The sequence below is a fragment of the Sceloporus occidentalis genome, unplaced genomic scaffold, assembly GCF_023333645.1.
Source record: "Sceloporus occidentalis isolate IW3139 unplaced genomic scaffold, rSceOcc1.0.p SCAF_39, whole genome shotgun sequence".
Classification (NCBI taxonomy): Eukaryota; Metazoa; Chordata; class Lepidosauria; order Squamata; family Phrynosomatidae; genus Sceloporus; species Sceloporus occidentalis.
In genome coordinates, this window is record NW_028317019.1 from 110,739 (window position 1) to 133,849 (window position 23,111).

General features: G+C 44.4%; 1 protein-coding gene across 1 annotated transcript; it reads right to left on the minus strand.

Annotated features, from left to right (window-relative positions):
• Window positions 1-9,103: 9,103 nt before the first annotated feature.
• Window positions 9,104-20,080, minus strand: LOC149290366 (uncharacterized). The gene is made up of 3 exons (XM_089489233.1): window positions 20,059-20,080; window positions 9,449-10,768; window positions 9,104-9,111 (listed from the first exon to the last, which is right to left on the minus strand). The coding sequence occupies exons 1-3, from the start codon at window positions 20,078-20,080 to the stop codon at window positions 9,104-9,106; spliced, it is 1,350 nt and encodes a 449-aa protein (XP_089345359.1).
• Window positions 20,081-23,111: the final 3,031 nt, after the last annotated feature.

Consider the following 23,111-nt stretch of genomic DNA (forward strand, 5'->3'; position numbering starts at 1 on the left):
GTGATAGGCATGTCAAAATGTCCTCCATTTTGAGCATGACTGAGAAAGATGAATTTACAGTATATTGGTTTTTTATTAACGTTGTTGGCTTTTAGTTGGTCATGTCCTCAATGTTTCTTGAATGTCCTACATTTTGTTTTACATCGTGCCCTTGGGGTGCCAAAATATTTCTTGCCTAGGAAGGCCAAATATCTAGAGCCGGCCCTGTATTCAAGTTGTCTCCAACTTATGGCGACCCTAAGGCAACCTTATCATGGGGTTTCCTTGGCAGGTTTCTTCAGAGAAGGGTTGCCATTGCCATCCTCTGAGGCTGAGAGAGTGTGACTTGCAAAGGGTCACCTAAATCCAAAACACACTGCAGCAATAATCCAATCTGAGACCGCTTTAACTGCCCTGGCTCAGTGCTAGGGAATTCTGGGAAATGTAGTTTTGTGAGACATTCAGCCTTCTCTGTCAGAGAGCTCTGGTGCCATAATAAACTCCAGTTCCCAGGATTCCCTAGCACTGGGCCAGGGCAGTTAAAGCGCTCTCAAACGGGACTATAGCTGCCATGTGCTTTGGACCTTAATTGGCCTCAAACTGTCCATAGCCTGCAATGCATCTCCTAATTCTGTTGGCAGTCCTTCCCTCCCAACACTTTCTCATTTCCCCCAAAACCAGTGCAAAGCTGCAGATGGAAAGAGGTTTTAAAGCAGCATTTAAATCTGCCATATTTGTTTTTAAAAGACTAAATGTCCCAAATGCTATTATCAGTTTTGTAGCTATTATTACAGAAAGACGTAGAGTGCAAACTCCTCAAGTACCTTTATTTTCTGGAGTGAGATGGGCTTTTCCAACTGACTCTCTGTGATGATCTCCGGTGGTTCAAGCAGCCAAACTGCAGCCCTGTAATAATAATAGTAATAATAATAATAATATTAATAATAATAGTTTTATACCCCTCTCTCTTCAGCCAAAAGGCTATCAGAGTGGATTACAAATTGTTAATTTGCCATTTAGACATTATGGGTCTTAGCCCAGGAGACCCTTAACTTCCTTAAATCCTGCTGCCATTATCCAGTGAATCATAAAAGAATTTCCTTTAAGCTACACTGGGACCAGTTAAGGAACTTTATTTCTACTTCTTTACTAATCTTCCCAAGCATCAACGGATCCAAAACACGTGTAAAAGGAGTGTTGAGTAGTAGATACTCCAAGGAGATATTTACTATAAAATATAAGTCCTACAAGATATTAAGAATCTTGTATTAATATTCAATTCATACAAGCTGTTAAAGAAATAAATAAACCCAAGCATCCAATTCTGAGCCTAACTTCCAAGATCCGCTCTTTAACTCTCTCTCTCGATCTCCAACCGACACAATTCCCCCAACTGTCTCTTGGTCTCTCAGGCCTTATATCTCCTTCTCACGGAAGCTTCCAGAAGAACCTTTATCTTGCTCTCTGATTGGTCAAGAGAGCCTTCCGTAGCAGTGATGTCATTCCATGTGGGATGTGGGTGGCACTGGGCCTCCAGCCAATCAGGGCCATGGATGGTGGGAGGGACAGGGCTTCCAGCCAATCAGGGCCAGGGATGGTGGGAGGGACTGGGATTCCAGCCAATGGCAGCCCTCAGAGTGTCCTCAGGAGGACTTCTTCTGCTCCTAGAAGCAGTGTTGCCAATTTCGCGACTTTCACACGAAAACGGTGACTTTTCAGAGCTTTTGGTGTGATTTCCGTGCCCTCCTCTATTTCAGTGCATTTTCGGCGACTTTCAGCTCCAGCCTGAAAGCTGCCTGCAGCATGCAACCAACCCTTTGGATTGTAACAGTTTCAGCCAATCAGAAAGAGGGCTGAAGAAAAAACACACTCTCTCTCTCTCTCCAACGACTCCCTTTGAGAGCCAGAAGTTCAGAACGGAGCAAAGAGCAAACCAACCAACTCTGGAATCACACTAACAGTTTTTTCAGCCAATCAGAGAGAGAGGAGGACAGTGATTGATTGCCCCCCCCCCCTCAGGCACTCAGGCTCCGCTCCAGGCAAAGCGGCTGCTGGAGAGAGAGAGAGGCAGGCATTGGGCAAGCAACCAACCCAGGCACAAAGTGTTGCCCTGCCAGGAGGAGTGAGGGATTTGGCTGGCTTAATCCCAATTGCCTTGAATTTCCAAGTAAGCCATAAGTTTTAAGGCACACAATCACAAAGGCAATAGTTGATAATGGTATCATGGGTTGATGTTGGGACTACTGTGTGTGCCTGAGAGTGACATTTGAATTTCTGAATTCCTGAGCTTGGGCAGAGTGCCCCAAGCCTACCTCTCAGGGTTGTTGTTGTACTGTGAGGAGGACCATTTGGGTCGATGGGAGGAAAATCTAGTAGGGAAAAAGTAGAAGAATGGAGGAGAAAAAGAGGTGGAAAGGTGCTTCTGAGCATGGGCAGAGCACCTGGGTAGAATAATCAGGGATGTGTTTATCTCCATCTTCCCTCCCTTCCATGGGCTGCCCTACTAGTTAGTTGTGTGATGTGAATGTGATGTCCCTGAGACTGTGTGTGTGTGTTAGTGATTAAATATGCCTCTGAGCATGGGCAGAGCACCTGGTAAGTTGGCATCCCTGCTCTGTCTTCCAAGAAGTTTGTTTTGTGGCTCTCTTTTTCATTCTCTTTTCCATTGCCATCCATACTGCAGAAATAATCCAGTTTGGCACTGCTTCTAACTGCAAGGCTCCCTGCGATGATGGGATTCTGGGCACAACAAACCACCAAGCCCAGAATTTCATGCATGGAGCCCTGGCTGCCGGTAAAAGCAGTGTCTCATGTCACAACAAACTACAATTCCCAGGATTCCCTGGTTGAACAAGGGAATTGCCTGCACACTTCCATATCACAGCCCCAGAGAATGAGTCTACAGGATTCAGTGTTGCCAATTTAAGTCCAGTTCTTAAGCTGCATTTGGATTTGATAATGATAATAATGATAATAATAATAATGGTGATGATGATAGAGAGATCTTGTAGCACCTTTGAGACTCACTGAAAGAAAAGTTGGCAGCATGAGCTTTCCTAGACTTAAGCGTATTTCCTCAGATGCATGGGAATTGTAGTTCATTGTGGCACCAGAGCTCTTTCTCACAAAACTACAATTCCCAGGGTTCTCTAGCACTGAGCCAGGGCAGTTAAAGCAGTCTTAAACTGGTTTATTTCTTCTGTGTGTCTTGGACCCAACTCAGGCTGCATCTTCACTCCAGACTCCAGAGACAATCCAGTTTCATACTGTTTTTACTGCCATGGCCCAGTGCTATGAAATCCTGGGAATTGTAGTTTGTTGTCACACCAGAGTTTGCTGAGAGAGAAGGTTAAATGTCTCAGAAAACTAGAATTCCCAGGATTCCCTAGCACTGAGCCATGGCAATTAAAAGGGTGTCAAACTGGATTTATTTCTGCAGTGCGGTTGCATCCGAACACGTTTCTATTTGGCACAAAGCTTCCTGAACCCCCTTCATGTCAAAATAAATATCTTAAAAGGACTGAAAGATTCTTTGTTTGGTTCAATGGTGATTTTGAGAGTTGAAATAAGTTACAATTATTTTTATTCAATTATATTTACGTTTATTTGCAAAACATCCGCCATTTTAACATTATGGGAATTTTCTGGGAATTGTGACTGAAAATTCAGTGTGATGTGAGGGGATTCAGCGGGTTTTGGACAAGCATTTCCGGGAATTATCTCCGAGGCTTGTTGGCAACACTGTGGAGAAGAGTCCAAATGGGACTTTGGACTCTGAGGGGAAGGTTCTAGGCAAGGCAGTGTGAGGGCTTGGGTTGTTAGCAGTCCTCGTGAGGGACTGGAAACGGGGTTTCCCTTGAGTCCAAAGGAAGGGACTAGGGTCCCAAACTGACTCTAGAAAAGAGAGGGCTGGGTTGCGTACCTTAACTGTGCTGATAGCCTATGGGGCTTGGGCCCTAGAAGGTAATTTGGTAGCACTAATTATTTATTCATATTGAACAAGCTTTGAAAGGAGTTATATTTATTCCATCCTGTATTACAATAAGCCTTCATTTTTATTTTAAACATCACTTGGCTCGTGGTTAGGGTTGCCATAAGCCAGGACCTCCAAACCGGGACAAATGTAGGACAAATGTAGGACAACATTTTCAAATGGAGGACACAGTTTTAATAAATGGAGGACAGGCGAAAAAATTGATGCTTTTTTAAAAATGTTAATATAAATGCATGTTTCTTAGGCATGATCCAAATGGAGGACATTTTGAAATTTGACAGAAGAGGACATGTCCTGGAAAAGGAGGAGGATGCCTGGTCACCTTGTCTCTGGTCCAAAGTACACTGCAGAAATTAAACAATGCTGGACTGAAATGCCCAGAGTTCCTCACCAAAGCTGCACCCACACTGAGGAAATAATCCAGTTTGAGAGTGACTTAACTGTCCTGGGTTAGTGCTGGGAATGCTGGGAATTGTAGTACACTGTGGCCCCAGAGCTATCTCTGACAGGGAGTCCATAACCCTCCAAACGTAGTTGAACTGCAGTGCCCAGAATTCCTCACCAGGTGCATCCACACAGAGGAAATGGTCCAGTTTGAGACTGCTCAGTGCTGGGGAATCCTGGGAATTGTAGTCTATTGTGGCCTCAGAGCCATGACTGACAGAGAAGTCTCAATGTCTCCCAAACACTAGCATTCCCAGGATTCCCTAGCACTGAGTTAAAGCAGTCTCAAAGTGGGTTATTATTCCTGCAGTGTGTGTGAGAGATATAAAAGCTAGGGATTGGAGTCATTCATTAACTCACAAAAGGAGGATGTCTGTGTCCAAAACACACTGCTTTGACTGCCAGGGCTCAGTGCTGGGGAATCCTGGGAATTGGAGTCTATTGTGGCCTCAGAGCCATCTCTGACAGAGAAGTCTCAATGTCTCCCAAACACTAGCATTCCCAGGTTTCCCTAGCATTGAGTTAAAGCAGTCTCAAAGTGAGTTATTACTCCTGCAGTGTGTGAGAGAGATAGAAAGGCTAGGGACTGGATTCATTCATTAACTCACAAAAGGAGGATATCTGTGTCCAAAACACACTGCTTTGACTGCCAGGCTCAGTGCTATGGAATCCTGGGAATTGTAGTTTATTGTGGCACCAGAGCTCTCCAATAGAGAAGGCTAAAAATGCCTCACAGACACCAGACTTCCAGAGCATTGAGCCCTGGCAGTCAAAGTTAGAAAAAATACACAGGGGCAACATAAATATTGAAAATGGCCACGCACCTCCTCCTCCTCCTCCTCCTCCTCCTCCTCCTCCTCCTCCTCCTCCTCCTCTTCCTCCTCCTCCTCATCATCCTCGCCTCGGTGCCAAAGGAAATGGCCCTCTCCCCCCTGCTGCCTTGCTGGGACCAAACAGAGGAGGAGCTCCTCTTCCTGAGTCTGGCAACCTCCAACAAGCCTCGAAGACAATTCCCCAAACGTTTGGCCAAAACTCACCAAATCCCCCCATATCTCACCAAATATTCAGTCAAAATCCCTGAAAAGTCCCTGTAATGTTAATATGGCAATAAACCGTTGCCCTAATTGAATAAAAATAATTGGAACTTATTTCAACTCTCAAAATTGCCATTAAAACCAAGCACCAAAATTACACCAAAGGCTCTGAAAAGGACCCATTTTGGTGTGAAAGTCACCAGATTGGCAACAGACCGGGAGTCAAGGAGGAAACCGTGCAGGGACGCCCCCTAGTGGTGAAAAACCGGGAATGTCCCGACGGCTGGAGGGTTATGGCAACCCTACTCATGGTGAGGTTAAAAACAGCAAGGCTACCTATAGTTTAAAATCTTTGGTGTGCCTCACACATATTTTGGTGGCAGTGGTGGGATAACAAAAGTCCCAAGCACCTGCCACAATAGAAAGGTTGACCCTCACAGGCCCAAACTCCTGAGGTGAGTTTTGGGTCCTAAGGCTGGGAGTATTGGTAGTGTGCTTTGCTTTACTCTGCCCAGAGACAATGCCCAGAGGGTGGAATCACTGGACCGATGGGGAGGTGCAGTACTTTTATCACTGTCTGGAGAGGAATGTGGACCTGGACGTCATAATGGGGTCCACATCCCACCCTAAGAGGGCAATCTACTCAAAGATTGCCAGAAAGATGAGAAGGGGTCTGAGAGGTCACAGAAGCAGGTGGCCTGCAAAGTGAAGGTGATGAGGATGGCCTTCTATCTTGCCATGCGCGAGCATGGCAACAGCTGCGCACCATGACACAAACCTCCGGTTTTTGATGAGATGTGGCATCTCTGGATGCTGGCTGGGGGTCCTATATTGGACCTCAATGCCACTGTGGGTGAGTCATGCTTGTTGACATTTCCTGTACTGGGGTGCTATGATTGGTTGTCTTGAGGCACCTGAGCTCATTTCTGCACTTGTGTCTCCTGTTCCTCTTTCCTCCGCACAGAACACCTGGGGAGGCGACACAGGGCGGCCATGCGGAGTCCACCTCGCCCGGAGGAGGAAGACAATGGGAGTCCACGCCATCACCCTAAAGGTTGGCTTATGAATATATACTGTATATATATGTACACACACACACACACACACACACACAGAGTTAATATATATACATATATGATATATATATATAAACACACATTTATGTATATATAAAATATTATTATATATACATACACATATGTATGTAAGTATGTGTGTGTGAAGATGCAGACGTTCAGACAGATATCTATGGTTATGTATGCAAAGACATGTTCTATGCAAGATTTATGTTTAGAGACTTGAAACTGTTATGAGTTGCCTTCAGGCACTGGAGCTCATTTCTGCAGCCAGTAGGTGTTCAGATTAAGGTATAAGTCTGAGTGCACTTAGATAGAGATGCCTCCACATATATACATATATGCACACATCCATCTATTGTTGTCCATTGTTCTGGTTCGTTGTTCCAGGTGATGCTGGAGAAGAGGCCCTGCCTCCAGCGGAACCAGAGGCTGCAGGCGATGAGCGAGAGGGACTCCTTGCCCAATGCATTGCTCACCTGGAGGACCAGCACCAGGAAGGTCAGTTCCCCACCTTCACAAAGGCCCCATTCCCACTTGGCCCTGTTTATTTGTTCCTTTCCATGATTTTCCCGTTCCTCTATAGTTATAGTTTTATTTATATCACCTGCCCATCTTACCATGCTGTGTTTAATAATTTCATCTTCTAGATCTCTTTCTTTTAATAGTTTATAACATTTGGATATGTGTTTACCTTTTGGGTCCATCATAATTTTATCTATTTCATTGTTATCCATCGTTAACTCAGGAGCTTTATTATCTGCCTTAAAACGATTGTTTAATTAGTTGTATAAAAACCAATCCTTCATGTTTCCTCTTTCGTTAACTTCTTCCGTAGATTTCATATTGTATTTTCCTTCTGGTGTTTTGTTCATTAAATCTCCATATCTTACCCATGGAGTATCTTTGTTCTTTGTTCTATTGTAATAGGCTTCTTGCAGTGACACCCAAAATTGATGTCTCATTTTGTACCATGCTTTAAGCAATGATCTTCTTATAACATGATGGTTAAAAGCATTATTATATTTTGGTTTTGTATACCACATATATGCATGTATACCAAGATTCAGGTTAGCTTTTTCTATATTCAATAAATTCTTGTTTTTTAATTTGAACCATTCTTCTAACCATTTGAAACAAGCTGCATAATAATACAGCTTAAAGTTTGGTAAGTTACATCCCACCTTGAAGCAAAGATCATTTACTAAGGCAACCATAACAGTTTCGACTCCGTATCCCATCCTGAGGCCAGTTTGAAATGGGTCCAGATAATCTGTTTCATCCAAGACCGCTTGGAGATGAAGAGCAACTGCCCTCAAAATTATGTTGGTTAGAAATGGAAGATGGGAGACCGGTCTGTAATTGTTCATGTCCAAGGGATCTAGGGAGGGCTTTTCCAGAAAGGGCCGTAGCACCGCTTCTTTTAAGCATGATGGAAAATAGCCCTAACTAAGAGATGCATCTATGATATATCTCAGGTGATATAAAAAGGGCAAGGGTTGGGAGGACAAGTTCTCCTCTTCACACTTAAAAGGAGCTTGTCCACATCCTCAGTACTCAGATTCAAATTGATCCAGTATGATCTTACTCATGGACACCTCACTTATAGCCTCTGCAATAATGCTGATGTCCAATTTGGCTCTTATCTGAGAGATATTATCTGTGAAATAGTCATTTAAAGTATCATAGTGAGCTGTGGAAGGCTCCAATAATGGGTTCCGGGAGGAAGGTGCCTGATACAGGTCCCAGATCCACCCCCCCCCCCCCCCGACTTCAGCAGTCCCTTTATGCTTCTCTTCCCTTGGCACTTTCATTCCTTTATTCCTTCCTTCTCCTCTTTTAACATACATTGCTTCAAGGGGGTCCAAGGCCCTTTCAGCGTGATCCCAGAACCATGAGATTCCCCCAAATGAATGAGGGCTCTCCCCACTTCCCGCCCTCAGAGCAGCTTCAGGGGCTGAGAGTCTGCATGCGCAGATGCCCCAAAGACCCCTTCTCAACATGCGCAAGGACCGTAAGGCCTTTGCTGCTGCTGCTGCTTATTCCGCTGGCGGCCTTTGGAAGAAGGGAAGGACTATGGCCTTTTTTCCTTCCTTCCAGAATGGAGCCCAAGCTGCAGAGCTGGACTCAGGAGGGAAAGGCTGGGAAGGCTCTGCTTTGTACATATAGCTCTGTCTCTCTGAGTATCTATGTGTGTTTGCCTCTGTTTTTATGGCTGGGAATGGAGCTGAGGGCTGAGGAGAGAAGAAAGGGTACATTTTGTGCAAATGCAGAATTTCTGTACACCAATGAGTCCAGTGTGTTGAAACAACAAAAACTTTATTGCAAACACATAATCAGAAATTCAGCGCTTAAGTCAGAGCTGCCCTCCCCAAACCAAACATTAAAACCCCAAAACCTAAAACATCACCCTCTTCCAAACCTAGCCCCCCCTCCAATTCCCACAGTCTATGCCCCACAGATAACAAAGCCCCCTTTCCCATTCCCACAAACTAGCCCTTTCTGTTAATACCTGTCCCCAACTTTCTTCAGCCAACATCCCACAAATTCCAAATGCCATCATTCCCATAACTGTTCTAATCAGCTGGAGCCAATCCCACCCCTCTGTTTAACTAACCTATTCCACCACCATGACCCCCACTCAAATTTATAAACTAAAGCAATAATCTATACTAATGGAAATTAAAACCTCAACTCCACAAAATATAATTGAAAAACATAAAGAGACATATGGACACACAAACCTAACACACGAAATCACAAGGGCCTTTTCTTATCACCACAGGATTTAAAATATATTCTTTAGTATTGCTTATTGACAAATATAATGTTAGTTCATTTCTGGGATTTGTGTGGCTTCTCTCCTGTGTGGACTCTCTGATGTCTCACTAGGCTTGATTTCGATGAAAAACATCTCCCACAATGCTGGCATTTGTATGGATTCTCTCCTGTGTGGACTCTCTGATGTGCCAATAGGTATGACTTGGAAGAAAAACATTTCCCACAATGCTGGCATTTGTTTGGGTTCTCTCCTGTGTGGACTCTCTGATGTGCCAATAGATATGACTTGGAAGAAAAACATTTCCCACAACGCTGGCATTTGTTTGGGTTCTCTCCTGTGTGGACTCTCTGATGTGCCAATAGATATGACTTGGAAGAAAAACATTTCCCACAATGCTGGCATTTGTTTGGGTTCTCTCCTGTGTGGACTCTCTGATGTGCCAATAGATATGACTTGGAAGAAAAACATTTCCCACAATGCTGGCATTTGTTTGGGTTCTCTCCTGTGTGGACTCTCTGATGTGCCAATAGATATGACTTGGAAGAAAAACATTTCCCACAACGCTGGCATTTGTTTGGGTTCTCTCCTGTGTGGACTCTCTGATGTGCCAATAGGTATGGCTTTGAAGAAAAACATTTCCCACAATGCTGGCATTTGTTTGGGTTCTCTCCTGTGTGGACTCTCTGATGTGCCAATAGGTTTGACTTTGAAGAAAAACCTTTCCCACAACGCTGACATTTGTAAGGCTTCTCTCCTGTGTGGACTCTCTGATGTGCCAATAGATATGACTTTGAAGAAAAACATTTCCCACAATGCTGGCATTTGTATGGCTTCTCTCCTGTGTGGACTCTCTGATGTGCCAATAGGTATGGCTTTGAAGAAAAACATTTCCCACAATGCTGGCATTTGTATGGCTTCTCTCCTGTGTGGACTCTCTGATGTGCCAATAGGTATGGCTTTGAAGAAAAACATTTCCCACAATGCTGGCATTTGTTTCGCTTCTCTCCTGTGTGGACTCTCTGATGTGTCACTAGGACTGACTTCCAAGTAAAACATTTCCCACAACGCTGGCATTTGTAAGGCTTCTCTCCTGTGTGGACTCTCTGATGTGCCAATAGGTATGACTTTGAAGAAAAACATTTCCCACAACGCTGGCATTTGTAAGGCTTCTCTCCTGTGTGGACTCTCTGATGTGTCACTAGGAGTGACTTCAAATAAAAACACTTCCCACAGTGCTGGCATTTGTATGACTTCTCTCCTGTGTGGACTCTCTGATGTGTCACTAGGTGCGACTTCGAAGAAAAACATTTCTCACAACACTGGCATTTGTATGGCTTCTCTCCTGTGTGGACTCTCCGATGCATGACTAGGACTGACATGTAAGCAAAATATTTCCCACAGTGCTGGCATTTATATGGCTTCTTTCTTGTGTGGACTTTCTCATGACTGACAAATTCTTCTGTAAAGGAGGACAATGACAGGCAAAACTGAATATCAGTGTTAAGAGAGGAAAGGGTTACCCCAAGATTCAGCCCCACGTTCACCCCTCTCTATTTGAGATTAAATTAATAGAATTGGTGTGAATGACCTGAGCATGACCCTGTTCTAGATGCCCCCAAATCCATATAATGACTGTATTCTTACTCATAGGTGCTACCAAAGAAGTGATTGAAGGGGAACTGCCATGAAGAAATCAGGGAAGGAGATAGTCAGGCAGTTAAAAAATATCCCATTAAATGTATATAAAACTATTTCAATTGAAAAGTGGCATCATTTCCTGTGAGACTGCCATAGAGTGCTGAGTCAGAATCCAAGGCATGATGGAAGCTAACTGCAGAGGATGCTTCATGCTGTTTGGCACCAGGATATGACTCACAGCCAATACAGTATATAGCTCACATGCGGATTGGTGTGGGTTGGAGTTGGGTGTGTAAGAGATTGTGAAATGGATAGAAGTCAGAGAGGACAGTTGGTAAATATTTGTTTTATATTGCAACTCAAGATAAAGAACCTCTAAGGACTTGGAGGAAATCAACTGTGTCTGTGAGTTATTTTTAAGTGTGGAAAGTGGTTTGTGCATTGCCAATGCCTATATCTGGAGATTTGCTTCTGTGCTCTGCTATGTTATTGTTGAGCTCTGGGAGTGTAGCCTTCAGACTGTGCTATACACTGGCTTGTGAATGGGATCAGAATTCAGAGCCAAGAAGGACCTAAGAGCCGGTGTGACAATCCTGTTTGGCTGAAGTATTTCACCAAGCACCCATTGCACTTATTTCAGTTTCAGACAATTCTTTCCCCACCCAGGAAACATCCTAAAACAATTTAAACCTTTTTGAATGCTCGGTTTCTGCCCCCAAGCAACGACTTCAGTATAAATATCAGCCCCAACTGGCTGTTCTTTAGTTTCAGTCCAGTTGCAGACAGACAGTCCATTGGTGTACATCTCACTACACTCGCCAGCCCCACTTGCCACAGGACTTACTGACTTCTCTCCCCTTTCTGGACCTTCAGCAATTGGAATCAAGATCCATCTAGGTAATGTATTACCATTTGCAAAGCCTCAAAGTATTCGCCACTCCCACCTTTGTTTCTCAGTTCTTGTGTGTATGCGTGAACACCTATATGTGTATATGTCTATGTATGCGTGTATTTTGCTTTTCCCCTAAATCAGGGGTAGGCAACCTTTTTGAGCCGGGGGCCGGGTTGCTGTCCCTCAGACAACTGGGGGGCCGAAGCCAAAAAATGAATAATTAAATAATTTTTTTAAAAAATTAAATATATAAATAAACCAGGACAAATGTAGGACAAAATTTTCAAATGGAAGACACTTTTTTTAAAAAAATGGAGGACACGTGAAAAAATTTGCTGATTTTTTAAAAAATGTTAATATAAATGCATGTTTCTGAGGCTTCTATAGACAATTGCCCCCCAAAGGCCCCGGCGGCAATCGGCGGCAGGACCAGGCTGGGGCCGGTCCCAAGGCCTTGCCGGGCCGCATCCGGCCCGCGGGCCACAGGTTGCCTACCCCTGCCCTAAATAAAACACAAAAAACTATTTGAAATGCCTCTGGAGTTCTGTGTGCTTCTGGACCTGGTATAGTTGGGATGAATCCTGAGGTCACTGTTGCTTCAATCTCTCCTTTGAGCTAAGGATGAAATTCCCCTAAAAGCATAACACTTGTGGGTCTCCTCCGCAGATTCCAGCATTTCGAGTGACAAAGGGCTTCTGGAATCAACCACGGAGCTAAGCAAACTTAGGTTGGAAAAGAAACATTAGAGAAAAAGGAGTTTTTGTGTTACCCTTTCCTCTCTTCATAGACATTGCTTATAATTGCTAAATGGAACCCTTAATATGTAAGAAACCAAGGGCCTGATTTCAAATTCAGTTCTTTAGTTCAGTGCTCTACATGGGGCTACCTTTGTCCCAAGTTCGGAAGCTTCAATTAGTTCAAAATGCTGCACCAAATTGGTCACCGGAACATCTAGGTCAGACCACTTAACACCAGTTCTAAAATCTCTTTATTGGCTGCCAATTAGCTTCCAGGTGCAATACACAGTGATGGTTATTACTTTTAAAGCCCTACATGGCTTGAGCCTGAGCTTCTTGAGGGAAGGCCTCTCCCTACACAATCTGCCCCACACTCTCAGAACATCTGGGAAGAATCTATTAGATTACCCAAAGGTCAGGCTAAGAACAACTTCCCACAGAGCGTACACAGCCATTGCCCCCAAGTTATGGAACAACTTGCCAGAGGAGATCTGTCTTATCACCACCTTGGATGCTTTCAAGAAAGCACTTAAGGCGGATCCTTTCTGGCAGGCTTACCCACCCGACCTCTTCTAAAGAACTTAAGGGAAAAACCACTTCTGATCGCAATTGTGCATTTTATACGATGTTTTTATTTGTCCCTAACTGAGTTTTAAGCAACTTGTTTTTTTACTGTGTGCAAATTGGATGCTATTGTTGTTTTGTGGCTATTTTACAGGTAAATACAAATAAAACCTATTATTATTATCTGTCCGGTTGGTGGCTGCCTCCCAATCCCTAAGGCCTCTCTCCTGGCCCTTCCCAGAGGTCCCTTCCTGTCCACACAGAGCTAGGCGATCCTGGCTTTGCTCCTGCCTTCCCCTCCTGGCTCCCAGAGGCTTGATCCCCTTCCCTTTTTCCCTCCACTCTCCAACCTTCCCTCTTGCCCATCTGCACTGCTTTACCATTTCACCTTCAGCATCTCTTTCCTGCCTTTCTGTTTTTCACATTCCTTCCATCTCTCTATCACAGACAGAGTGTGTGTGATGCATAAACGGGACACTTTGAGTCCCATTTGTTGAGAAAGGCAGGATAATCAATATACAAATAACTCATTGGGAAAGGCAAAGCAAGGGGTCTGGGACCTGGTTTCTGATATTAGTGAGGGTCAAGTGCCAGGGAGGAGCCTTAAAACAGCTTTAAGACATCTCCAAGACTGGGATGGATTACTGTTGGGGTTTGGGGGGGGGGGGTATATTGGACCCCAGGAGATCTCAGAGCGGAGGTGGGGGCTGTTTTGCCACTGTTGGGCCCTCTCTGATCCACTGCAGGGCCAAGGGAGCCTTTTTCACATGAAGCTTCTCCAGAGCCTCAAAAGGCTGGAAGAGGGGCCACAAAAGCCAAGAAACTTACTCAGGAATGTGCTGAGGACTATTTAGGGGCAAAAAGAATTAATCTCCATGGGTCCTTCCCACAAAATTCTAGAACTGGCAGTTTAGGATTTGATATTTAGAATCCTTACAAAGTGGAGAACAATATTGCCTCACTAAAACTAGAAATTCCAAGATTCCACAGGAAGTTGTTATGACAATTATATTACGTGTGAAAGGGAACTAGGAATGGTAGTAGAGCACAAGTTGAACATGTGTCAACAGTGTGATGCAGCAGCTAAAAAGGCCAATGTGATCCTAGGCTGTATCAATAGGAGTGTAGTGTCAAGATCAAGGGAAGTAATAGTGCCACTCTATTCTGTTTTGGTCAGGGCTCACTTGCAATAATCCTGTGTCCTGTTCTGGGCACTACAATTCAAACAGATGTTGAGAAGCTGGACCATGTCCAGAGGAGGGAAACCAAAATGGAGAACGGTCTTGAAACCATGCTCTCTGAGGAACGACTTAGGGAACTGGGTATGTTTAGCTTGGAGAAGAGAAGGTTAAGAGGTAATATTATAGCCCTGTTCAAATATTTGAAGAGATGTCATATTCAGGATGGAGCAGGCTTGCTTTCTGCTACTCCAGAGAAAAGGACATGGAACAATGGATGCAAGCCACAGGGACAAGAGATTCCTCTTAAACTTTAGGAGGAACTTCCTGAGAGTAAGAGCTCTTCAACAGTGGAATATACTCCCTCAGAGTTTGGTGGAGTCTCTTTCTTTGGAGGTCTTTAAACAGAGGCTGGATAGCCATCTCTTAGGGTGCTTTGAATGTCTATTCCTGCATGGCAGAAGATTGAACCAGATGATCCTTGTGGTCTATTTCAACTCTTTGATTATATCATTCTAAAGCAGAATCATAGCACTCTGATAGTAAATTATGAAACGGCCCTCAGTCTTCATAGAAAGAACAATGGATTCAGGTTCCTTACCCACAGAAGCCACATTCCCATAATTCTCCATCATCACAGAACTGTACATAAGTCTCTGTTTCTTCGTCAACAGCTTCCATTCCTCCTCGGTGAAATATACAGCCACATCTGCAAAGGTCACCTGCAACAGAAAATAGCCCTCATCCAGAGAGTGACTAAACAAAAGGAGAGGAAAGCACATGGTGCATTGCAAATATTGTTTCAACAATTCAGAATTCAGTCCAGGAAATAAACTTTAAATTCTGCAAACAAGCAAAAAGTTTCTCAATCCTTTCAAAATAATATACAATTTGATAAACAGTATAATTTAGGCCATGTCTGATATATTATTGATTGATTAGGATACTGACTATCACAACATTGTATAGTACATTTAGTCACCAATGAATTATAGTGCATTTAGCCATATCTCACCTAATTTCAGAGGCATATTTCCTTTTTAAACAACAGTTCTGGGGAGTACTCTGGGCTTGGGGCCACTAGGCTCACCCTCAATTTAGGTCCAGAGATATTCCTCCATATCCCCCAGCATTTTACAGATGGGGAAAGGAAGACACATGTGGCTAAGCAACACCAGAAGGGGGTCAAGATGGCCAAAGTTGTTAATGATAAAGATCACACAAGTAAGGAAGGGTACCGCAGTTTGCTTTTGCCTCCAACTCCTGACAAGGACAAGACCCTGACTCCATCCCTCCTCCCATCTTCCCTCTTTTAAGTTGATGGGATGCAGACTCTTTTGAACTTGGAACACATTTTGCAGCAACTGAACTGACCTGAGGAGAATGGGGAAAGTGGGAGGAGGAGAGAGAAACAGGACATTTTCAAAGCCCCTGAAAAAATGAGGTGACAGAGGATTACCCAGGACTCTTTCTGCCAAACTGGGACAGTATGTTCTCCGCTTGCTTTCATGAGCCGGACCAGACATAGATGAAACTAATAGTAAGGATGGCAACTTACCAAAGAGCTGTTGTACCTCAGGAGCCTCTTTCTGTTGGAGCCCAACTCCCTCCGCTTGGCCTCTGTTTCGGCCATCAGGTGGGCAGGGGGTCCTGGTGGCCCTGCACTTGGTCACTCCCAGCAAGAGAGGCCCAAAGCTGTGTACAAGGAGTCCGAGATGGAGTTCCTGAGAAAAGGGAGCAGGGTTAGGATTGGCTTGGCAAGAAACCCTGCAGCACTCAAAGACACAGAGAACAGCATCCTGCTGGTGAGATACGCAGGTGACAAATGCCTCCTTTGGGCCGATGCAGAGGTGGGCATCCCCTTCCTCCCTCTGCACCAAACAAAACACCCTGGACCTAGCACAGATTCACTGCAGCTCCCCTACACAAGAGATACTCCATGCCTTATTAGAGTGGGGGGTGATTAGGGGATGGGGAATTGGAGAGGGCCCTGGTTATGTCCCTGTAGATAGATGTGAAATGAGTGTATCATAAACAAACAAACAAACAATCTGCCAAAATATCCAGAGGTTTCCAGTACTTTTCCCCAGCATCAGCCCCTTTCTCAAGAATGCTGCATCCGCACTATAGAAATAAGGCACTTTGACACAGCTTTAACCGCTCAGTGCTATGGAATCCTGGGATTTTACCACTGGACACTTAGCCTTCTCTGCCAGAGAGCTCTCATGCCACAACAAACTACAAATCCCAGGATTCCACAGGAGAGAGCCAGGAGAGTTAAAGCGGTTTCAAACTGCATTATTTCTTCAGTGCAAATAATTTCTGTAGTGCAGATACAGCCTAGCTCTGTTGTAAAAGTCAAATTATTATCTGGTTAAAAATGGTTTTCCTTTTAAAAAATAAGTTTTTTTAGTCTCTAATCCTTATTCTTTTTGTTCTTGTTTGTTTCATTCTTGGTAATATGAGTTATTCTGTTCTGTCTCCTTCCTTCTTGTCTGAAAATCTATTAATAAGGAAACTGGGGAGACTTTTAAAAACTCTCAAAGGAGCCACTTTTGGCCTTTTTGGGGGGACTAGCCTCCTCTTAGGAGCCAAAGCCCAGTGTTTGTGAAGAAGAAGAATAAGGCTTGTGTTAAAACTATCCTCCCCATTTCTGATCCCTTCTAAGACCCTTGTTCCCCAGAAGGAGCAGAGCTGTGTAATAAGAAAACCCTCTCAGAAAAGAGACACACTTCCTTCCTTTTGGCCCAAGGAGCCTGGCCTCCTTCTGACTCTGGAGCCTCAGGAGAGAAAGAGACGCCTCTGATCAACTGAGGAATCAGAGAAGGTTCTGGAACAATATTCCCTCAGACACAAGCAGAAGAAAATGGCCACTGAAACACAAAATGGCCGCCTGAACAAATGTCTACTAGAACACAAGGAACAGGGACTGGGATTCAAGCCAATCAGGGCCAGAGATGTGGGAGGGACTGGGATTCCAGCCAATCAGGGCCAGGGATGGTGGGAGGGACTGGGATTCCAGCCAATCAGAGCCAGGGATGGTGGGAGGGACTGGGATTCCAGCCAATCAGGGCCAGGGATGGTGAGAGGGACTGGGATTCCAGCCAATCAGGGCCAGGGATGGTGGGAGGGACTGGGATTGCAGCCAATCAGGGCCAGGGATGGTGGGAGAGACTGGGGTTCCAGCCAATCAAGGCCAGGGATGGTGGGACGGACTGGGATTCCAGCCAATCAAGGCCAGGGATGGTGGGAGGGACTGGGATTGCAGCCAATCAGGGCCAGGGATGGTGGGAGGGACTGGGGTTACAGCCAATCAGAGCCAGGGATGGTGGGAGGGACTGGGGTTACAGCCAATCAGGGGCACAGATGTGGGAGAGACTGGGATTCCAGCCAATCAGAGCCAGGGATGGTGGGAGGGACTGGGATTCCAGACAATCAGGGCCAGGGATGTGGGAGGGACTGGGGTTACAGCCAATCAGGGCCAGGGATGTGGGAGGGACATAGCAACATCATCTGAAATCTTGGGATTTGTAGTCCATTGAGCTACTAGATCTCTCTAGTTAAGGATCGCAAATACTCCTTCCTTGACTGCCAACCCAAGTATTTCCTAGGGAGGAGCCATGTCAGTTAATGTTTTTGGCCCCAAAAGTTCCCCAGTATATCCTTCAGCAAGTTTACAGGGATTTTTTGGTCCCTGTTTTTCTATGCTCTGGAGAAGCTTCCAATGTCCTCCTGGGGAAAAGGCCTCCCTTGGCCCTACTACAGAGTTGGGGCTTAGAGTGGCCCCAACAGTGACAAAACTGCCTCTACTTCCCCTAAGGAAAGTGGGGGAGTATTCAATAGTACAATGGAAGGTACCTCTGAGATCCCTGGGGCCCAATGTGGCTGCCCACCCCTGTCTTGGAGATGTCTCCAGGCTGTTTCAAGGCTCCTCCCTTAAGCCCTACCCTGACCGTAACTGGAGTCTAATTCCAAGCCCCCTTCTCCAGCCTTTCCTATGGATTCATTTATCTATGCATTACCCTACCTTTCTCACCGAATGGGACTGAAAGTGTCTATATCCTGCCCCATACTATCTCAGTGTGTCTAAGAGAGAGAATGGCAGAGAAGAGATGCTGAGGGTGAAATGCTTTAGCAGTGCAGATGGAGAAGAGAGCAGATGGGGAAGTTGGAGAGAGGAGGGAGAAATGGAAGGGGATCAGGGATCTGGAAGCCAGGGAAGGAGGGAAGGAGCAGAGCAAAGAGGTCTGGCTCTGTTTGGACAGAACTCAGTTTGGGACTCTGGAAAAGTGCATAATAGAGACGCCTCAAGTATTGTGAGAAAGCTGCGAACCTAAAAAACGTTAACAACCGCTGCAACTAAACTTGTGTGACCAGGTCAAGTTGTTGTTTTCAGACATTTTAAGGGGTTCCATGTAGCCATTATGACTGATCTCTATGAAGGGACACCAAAATACCTTTATCTCTCATATCTGTTTTCCTAGTTGAGCTTGCTTAGCTCCATTGTAGATTGTGAGGCCTCTCCTCTCTTAATGCTGAGCTGAGCCTTGTCTGTCTTTGGCCTTCTTTCTAGAAGAATTTGAGACTCGTGAGAGAATGGAGACTGGGGAGAAACCATACAAATGTCCACAGTGTGGAAAGTGCTTTGCTCAGAAGACGCACTTTGTGTTGCATAAGAGAGTCCACATAGGAGAGAAGCCATAGATATGCCAGCAGAGTGGAAAATACCTTGTAGACAAATCAAACCTTATGGTTCATCACAGAGTCCACACAAGAGAGAAAACATACAAACGCCAGGAGTGTGGCAAGTGTTTTAATTCAGGTACCAACCTTACACATCACCATAGCATTCATATTGGAAAGAAGCCATGGAAATGTAAGACTGTGTTGAACAATTTTCTCAGAATTCACACTTTTAGAGGCCTCAAAATCAACACTAGAGAGAAAGTGTAGAAATGTTAATGGTTGAAAATACATTTTTGCAAAACAAACCTTCATACATTTTGTTGTATTTTGTAAAGTTCTATTATGATCTTTATTTATGCTACTTCTGCTACAAGGTTTTTGGTTGGAAAGCACCTTGCCTTTACAGGAACATTCAATAAACCTTTGCATTATTTGGACCATTCTCATTCTTCATTGAATATCTACAATTTGTGAAGGACAGCATTAATTATGGAAGCATCAGTATTAGTGTTAATGAAGTGCTGCTAAATTCAACTGTTTGCAACCATAAAAAGGGATGCTGAAGATGCATTTCTGTCTCCTTTCTAGCCCTTCACTGAAACACAAAACATTCGCTGACTCCTGAGTCAAATCCTGATTTCCCTCCTTTTCCCCAGTACCTTTTATCTCCCTGTTGCTGTTTTTCAAACTGAGTAGTTTTGTTATATGTATTATTTTATTTTTGCTGTTCTTTGATTGCAATAAAGTTATTGATTGCTTGATTGCAGTTCTTGTCCTGTAACGTATGTGTTTTCAAGGCCTGGCATTGAGCTTCCAGTTTTCAGAGATCATCTTCAGGAAGAAGATGAGGTGCCTCTTCTCCATTTTGGGGGTAGCCCAACTCCAGGCAAGAGGAAAGGCTCCTGTGCAAATATCCATTTCAGCTGCTAGAGCAGTAGCTTATTATAATTTGCAAGGCTTGATTCATTGGTTGCTTCAACTAACAAAGATTGTAGGGTCTATGGATTTGCTCAGCTTCCTGCTTTCTCCTAGTTCTGGTGGTACAAGGGCTCACCTCTCTGCTCTGCAACCACCATCTGGCTAGAAACAAGGAGGCTAAATTCAATGTGCTTTATCACGTCTCCCGAAGTAAGTGAGGAAGAATAGTTCTCTCATTTCCCCTTGATCTGGGAACAGACCTTTAAAAACGTCTCTCTTCATTTCCACGCAGGAAAGTATGTATATTGAGTAGATTTGAATGACAAGCTATGAGCTGCTGTGGTTAGCAATTTATGCATTAGGATGAATGAGATCACTAGAGGCCCTGCCCCAGGTCCTAGGTTTTAGATCACAAACCTCAGAACCAGGGACACTCCTGAATTCAGAACCCTACAAGAGAGATGGAGGGACACCAGAAAGTAGGCAACCAAAGTCCTATGCATATTATCCAATTGTAGCAGTTTGCTGCCATGTTACCAGCTGTGGATCCACCCTTAGAAACACGGGAATGGGGTGCTTAGAACTGGATGCTTGGTAGAGAGCCCCAATGCAGTCATTCCTGAGAGTTGCTATATACTTTTAAGTACCTGAAAGAGGAAATCCCAGGATTCTGTTGGACAGAGTCCTTTAAGTTTCATGGTGTCAAAGTGCTAGGTTTGGGCAATGGAGATACAACCCAGGTGCCAAAAATGACCCCTAGCAATTCTGGACAGACTCATTCAGTCTCTGTCTCTATTGGTGGAGGGCTATTTAAACCAAGAAACCCATGGATCTTCAAAGGAACTCCAGTTTATTTAGTTTATTTATATACATCCATCCTTTCTCCCAATATAGGGACTCAGGGTGGCTAACAATAAATTTAATACAGTACAAATTCAAAACAATGCAAAGGGATTAAAATTATAACAATTTTTAAAAAAAAAATTAAATCATTTATACAGTTGGACCTTGAAAATAGTAAATTGCATCAAAAACCACATACAAACCTTGACCTCTGAATTGCAGTTCAAACCGCATCTCTGTTTTGCTTAGGATCCAGCCCTTGAGGCATCAGCATTTCCAGAAAGGAGAGAAAGTGGAAGTGCGAAATACTTTTTGTTTGGAGGAAGTTTCTATCCTGTAAAACTATTAGAGCCCCTTTGAAGCTGTCTTTGATTCAGAACATATGATTTTAAGGTATCTTGCACTTCTATCTCCATCCAATAAACCTTTGAATTCTTTGAAGCATTCTGTTTTCCTGGCTGCCCATCCCAAGAGTATGAAACATAGCACCAGTCATGGAGATTCAGGCTTTTTCTGAATGGGGATACAGAGCAAGGGCCAGAGGATCCCCACTCCTGGCGTAAGACCTGGCCCAGTTCATTGCAGAGATTTGAAGTCCTTAATGTTAGAGCCAGACTGAGAGGTTTTGGGAGTCCCTGTCCATCCAAAAGTAACTTTCCCAAGAGCAGTCTATGTTTCCTTTCCAAAAGCCAGCAGTGGATGGAGAAGGAGGCCTTGGGGAAGCAGAGGAGAGCTTGGCTTGACTCCCAAAGACTCTCCCTTGAAGGTTTCCATCTCTCTAGGAAACGGTGGAGCCTGGGAGGGAGACTGAGGACTAGGGCATGCTGAGAAAAGCTTCAGGGGGAGCTTATGGGAGCAAATGTGGGACTTTGCTTTCTCCCCCTGATTACTTTCCTGCTCTCTTTTGGCAAGGTAAGCTCAATGGTGGAAAAGACTGCAAAAGCCACCTTCCCAGTATGTTCCATGCTCACTTCCATGGCACCTTAGGAGCAAGCAAGTCTCCACTGAGGGCAGCAGAGTGAAAAAACAAAATCCAAAATGGGGAGTGGTCTTTGAGATCCTGACTGTCATCTGAGAGGAAAATGCCAGCCCCTGAAACCAATCCTGGTCAGCTTTTGGGAAAGTGCCCTCAAGGTTTAGTCCAAGCAGCTCTCAGCCCCTGGCAGACTATCCCTTCCCTGAGTCTTGCTCTCCCGGAGGCTCAGAGGAGATTCTTCTTAGGGACCCTCAGCCCCAGGTTCAGCTGACAAACGGCCATTCGCCCGTGATGAGCCCCCCGTTCCCCACTCTGTCCTGGCACATGCCTTAGGAAGCCTCTTCCATGGGAATTTGGGAACTCCTAATCTTAGTGGAAATGGGAACCTCTGGAATCCTCCTATTCTTCCCAGCTGGCAAGCAAGGTCTAGTTGTGAATCTCTTCCAAGGAAAAGAGGGGCTGTTGTTGTTGTTGTTGTTGTTGTAATAAGAGGGTTCCAGTCTTCTTCAGGCAGTAAAGGGAGGTTTATGCAAATGCAGAATGACTGCTACAGAAGGCTCTCTTGACCAATCAGAGAGCAAGATAAAGGTTCTTCTGGAAGCTTCCGTGAGAAGGAGATATAAGGCCTGAGAGACCAAGAGACAGTTGGGGGAATTGTGTCGGTTGGAGATCGAGAGAGAGAGAGTGAAAGAGCGGATCTTGGAAGTTAGTCTCAGAATTGGACACTTGGGTCTCTTTATTCTTTTAATAGCTTTTTTGAATTGAATATTATATACTTACAAATATTGTACCTGCAAGATTCTTAATATCTTGTAGGACTTATATTTCAGTTATATTTTGCTATTTATAATAAATACCTTCTTAGAGTATCTACTACTTGACACTCCTTTTACACGTGTCTTGGCTCAGTTGATGCTTGGAAAATCAGTAAAGGAGGAGAAATAAGGTTCCTTAACTGGTCCCAGTGTAGGTTAAGGGAAATCCTTTTATAATTCACTGGATGATGGCAGTGTGATTTCAGGAATTTAAGAGTCTGCTGGGCTAAGAGCCATACGAGGGCCGTACTTTGGCTTCTTGGACCACAGGAGATCATCGCAAGGGCAGAGGCAGTTAGAGCAGTTGTTGAACAATTCATTAAATTAATAGGAGCTTGCTGGAATGTTAATCTGGAAAGATATACGTCTTGGTTGCCTTTTTAAGGCCTTAAAGACTGGTAATATATCAGATCTCTTCCAGAGGCTATTTCTTAACTTGGAGGTGACAGAAGAGGAGGTCCTCTGGGTAAATGCAGCCAGCCTACTTTTTAATAGTAAGACTTTACCAGATGCCCTCAATGTGTGGGGCGGATCGTATGGGAGAAGGGGATCCCA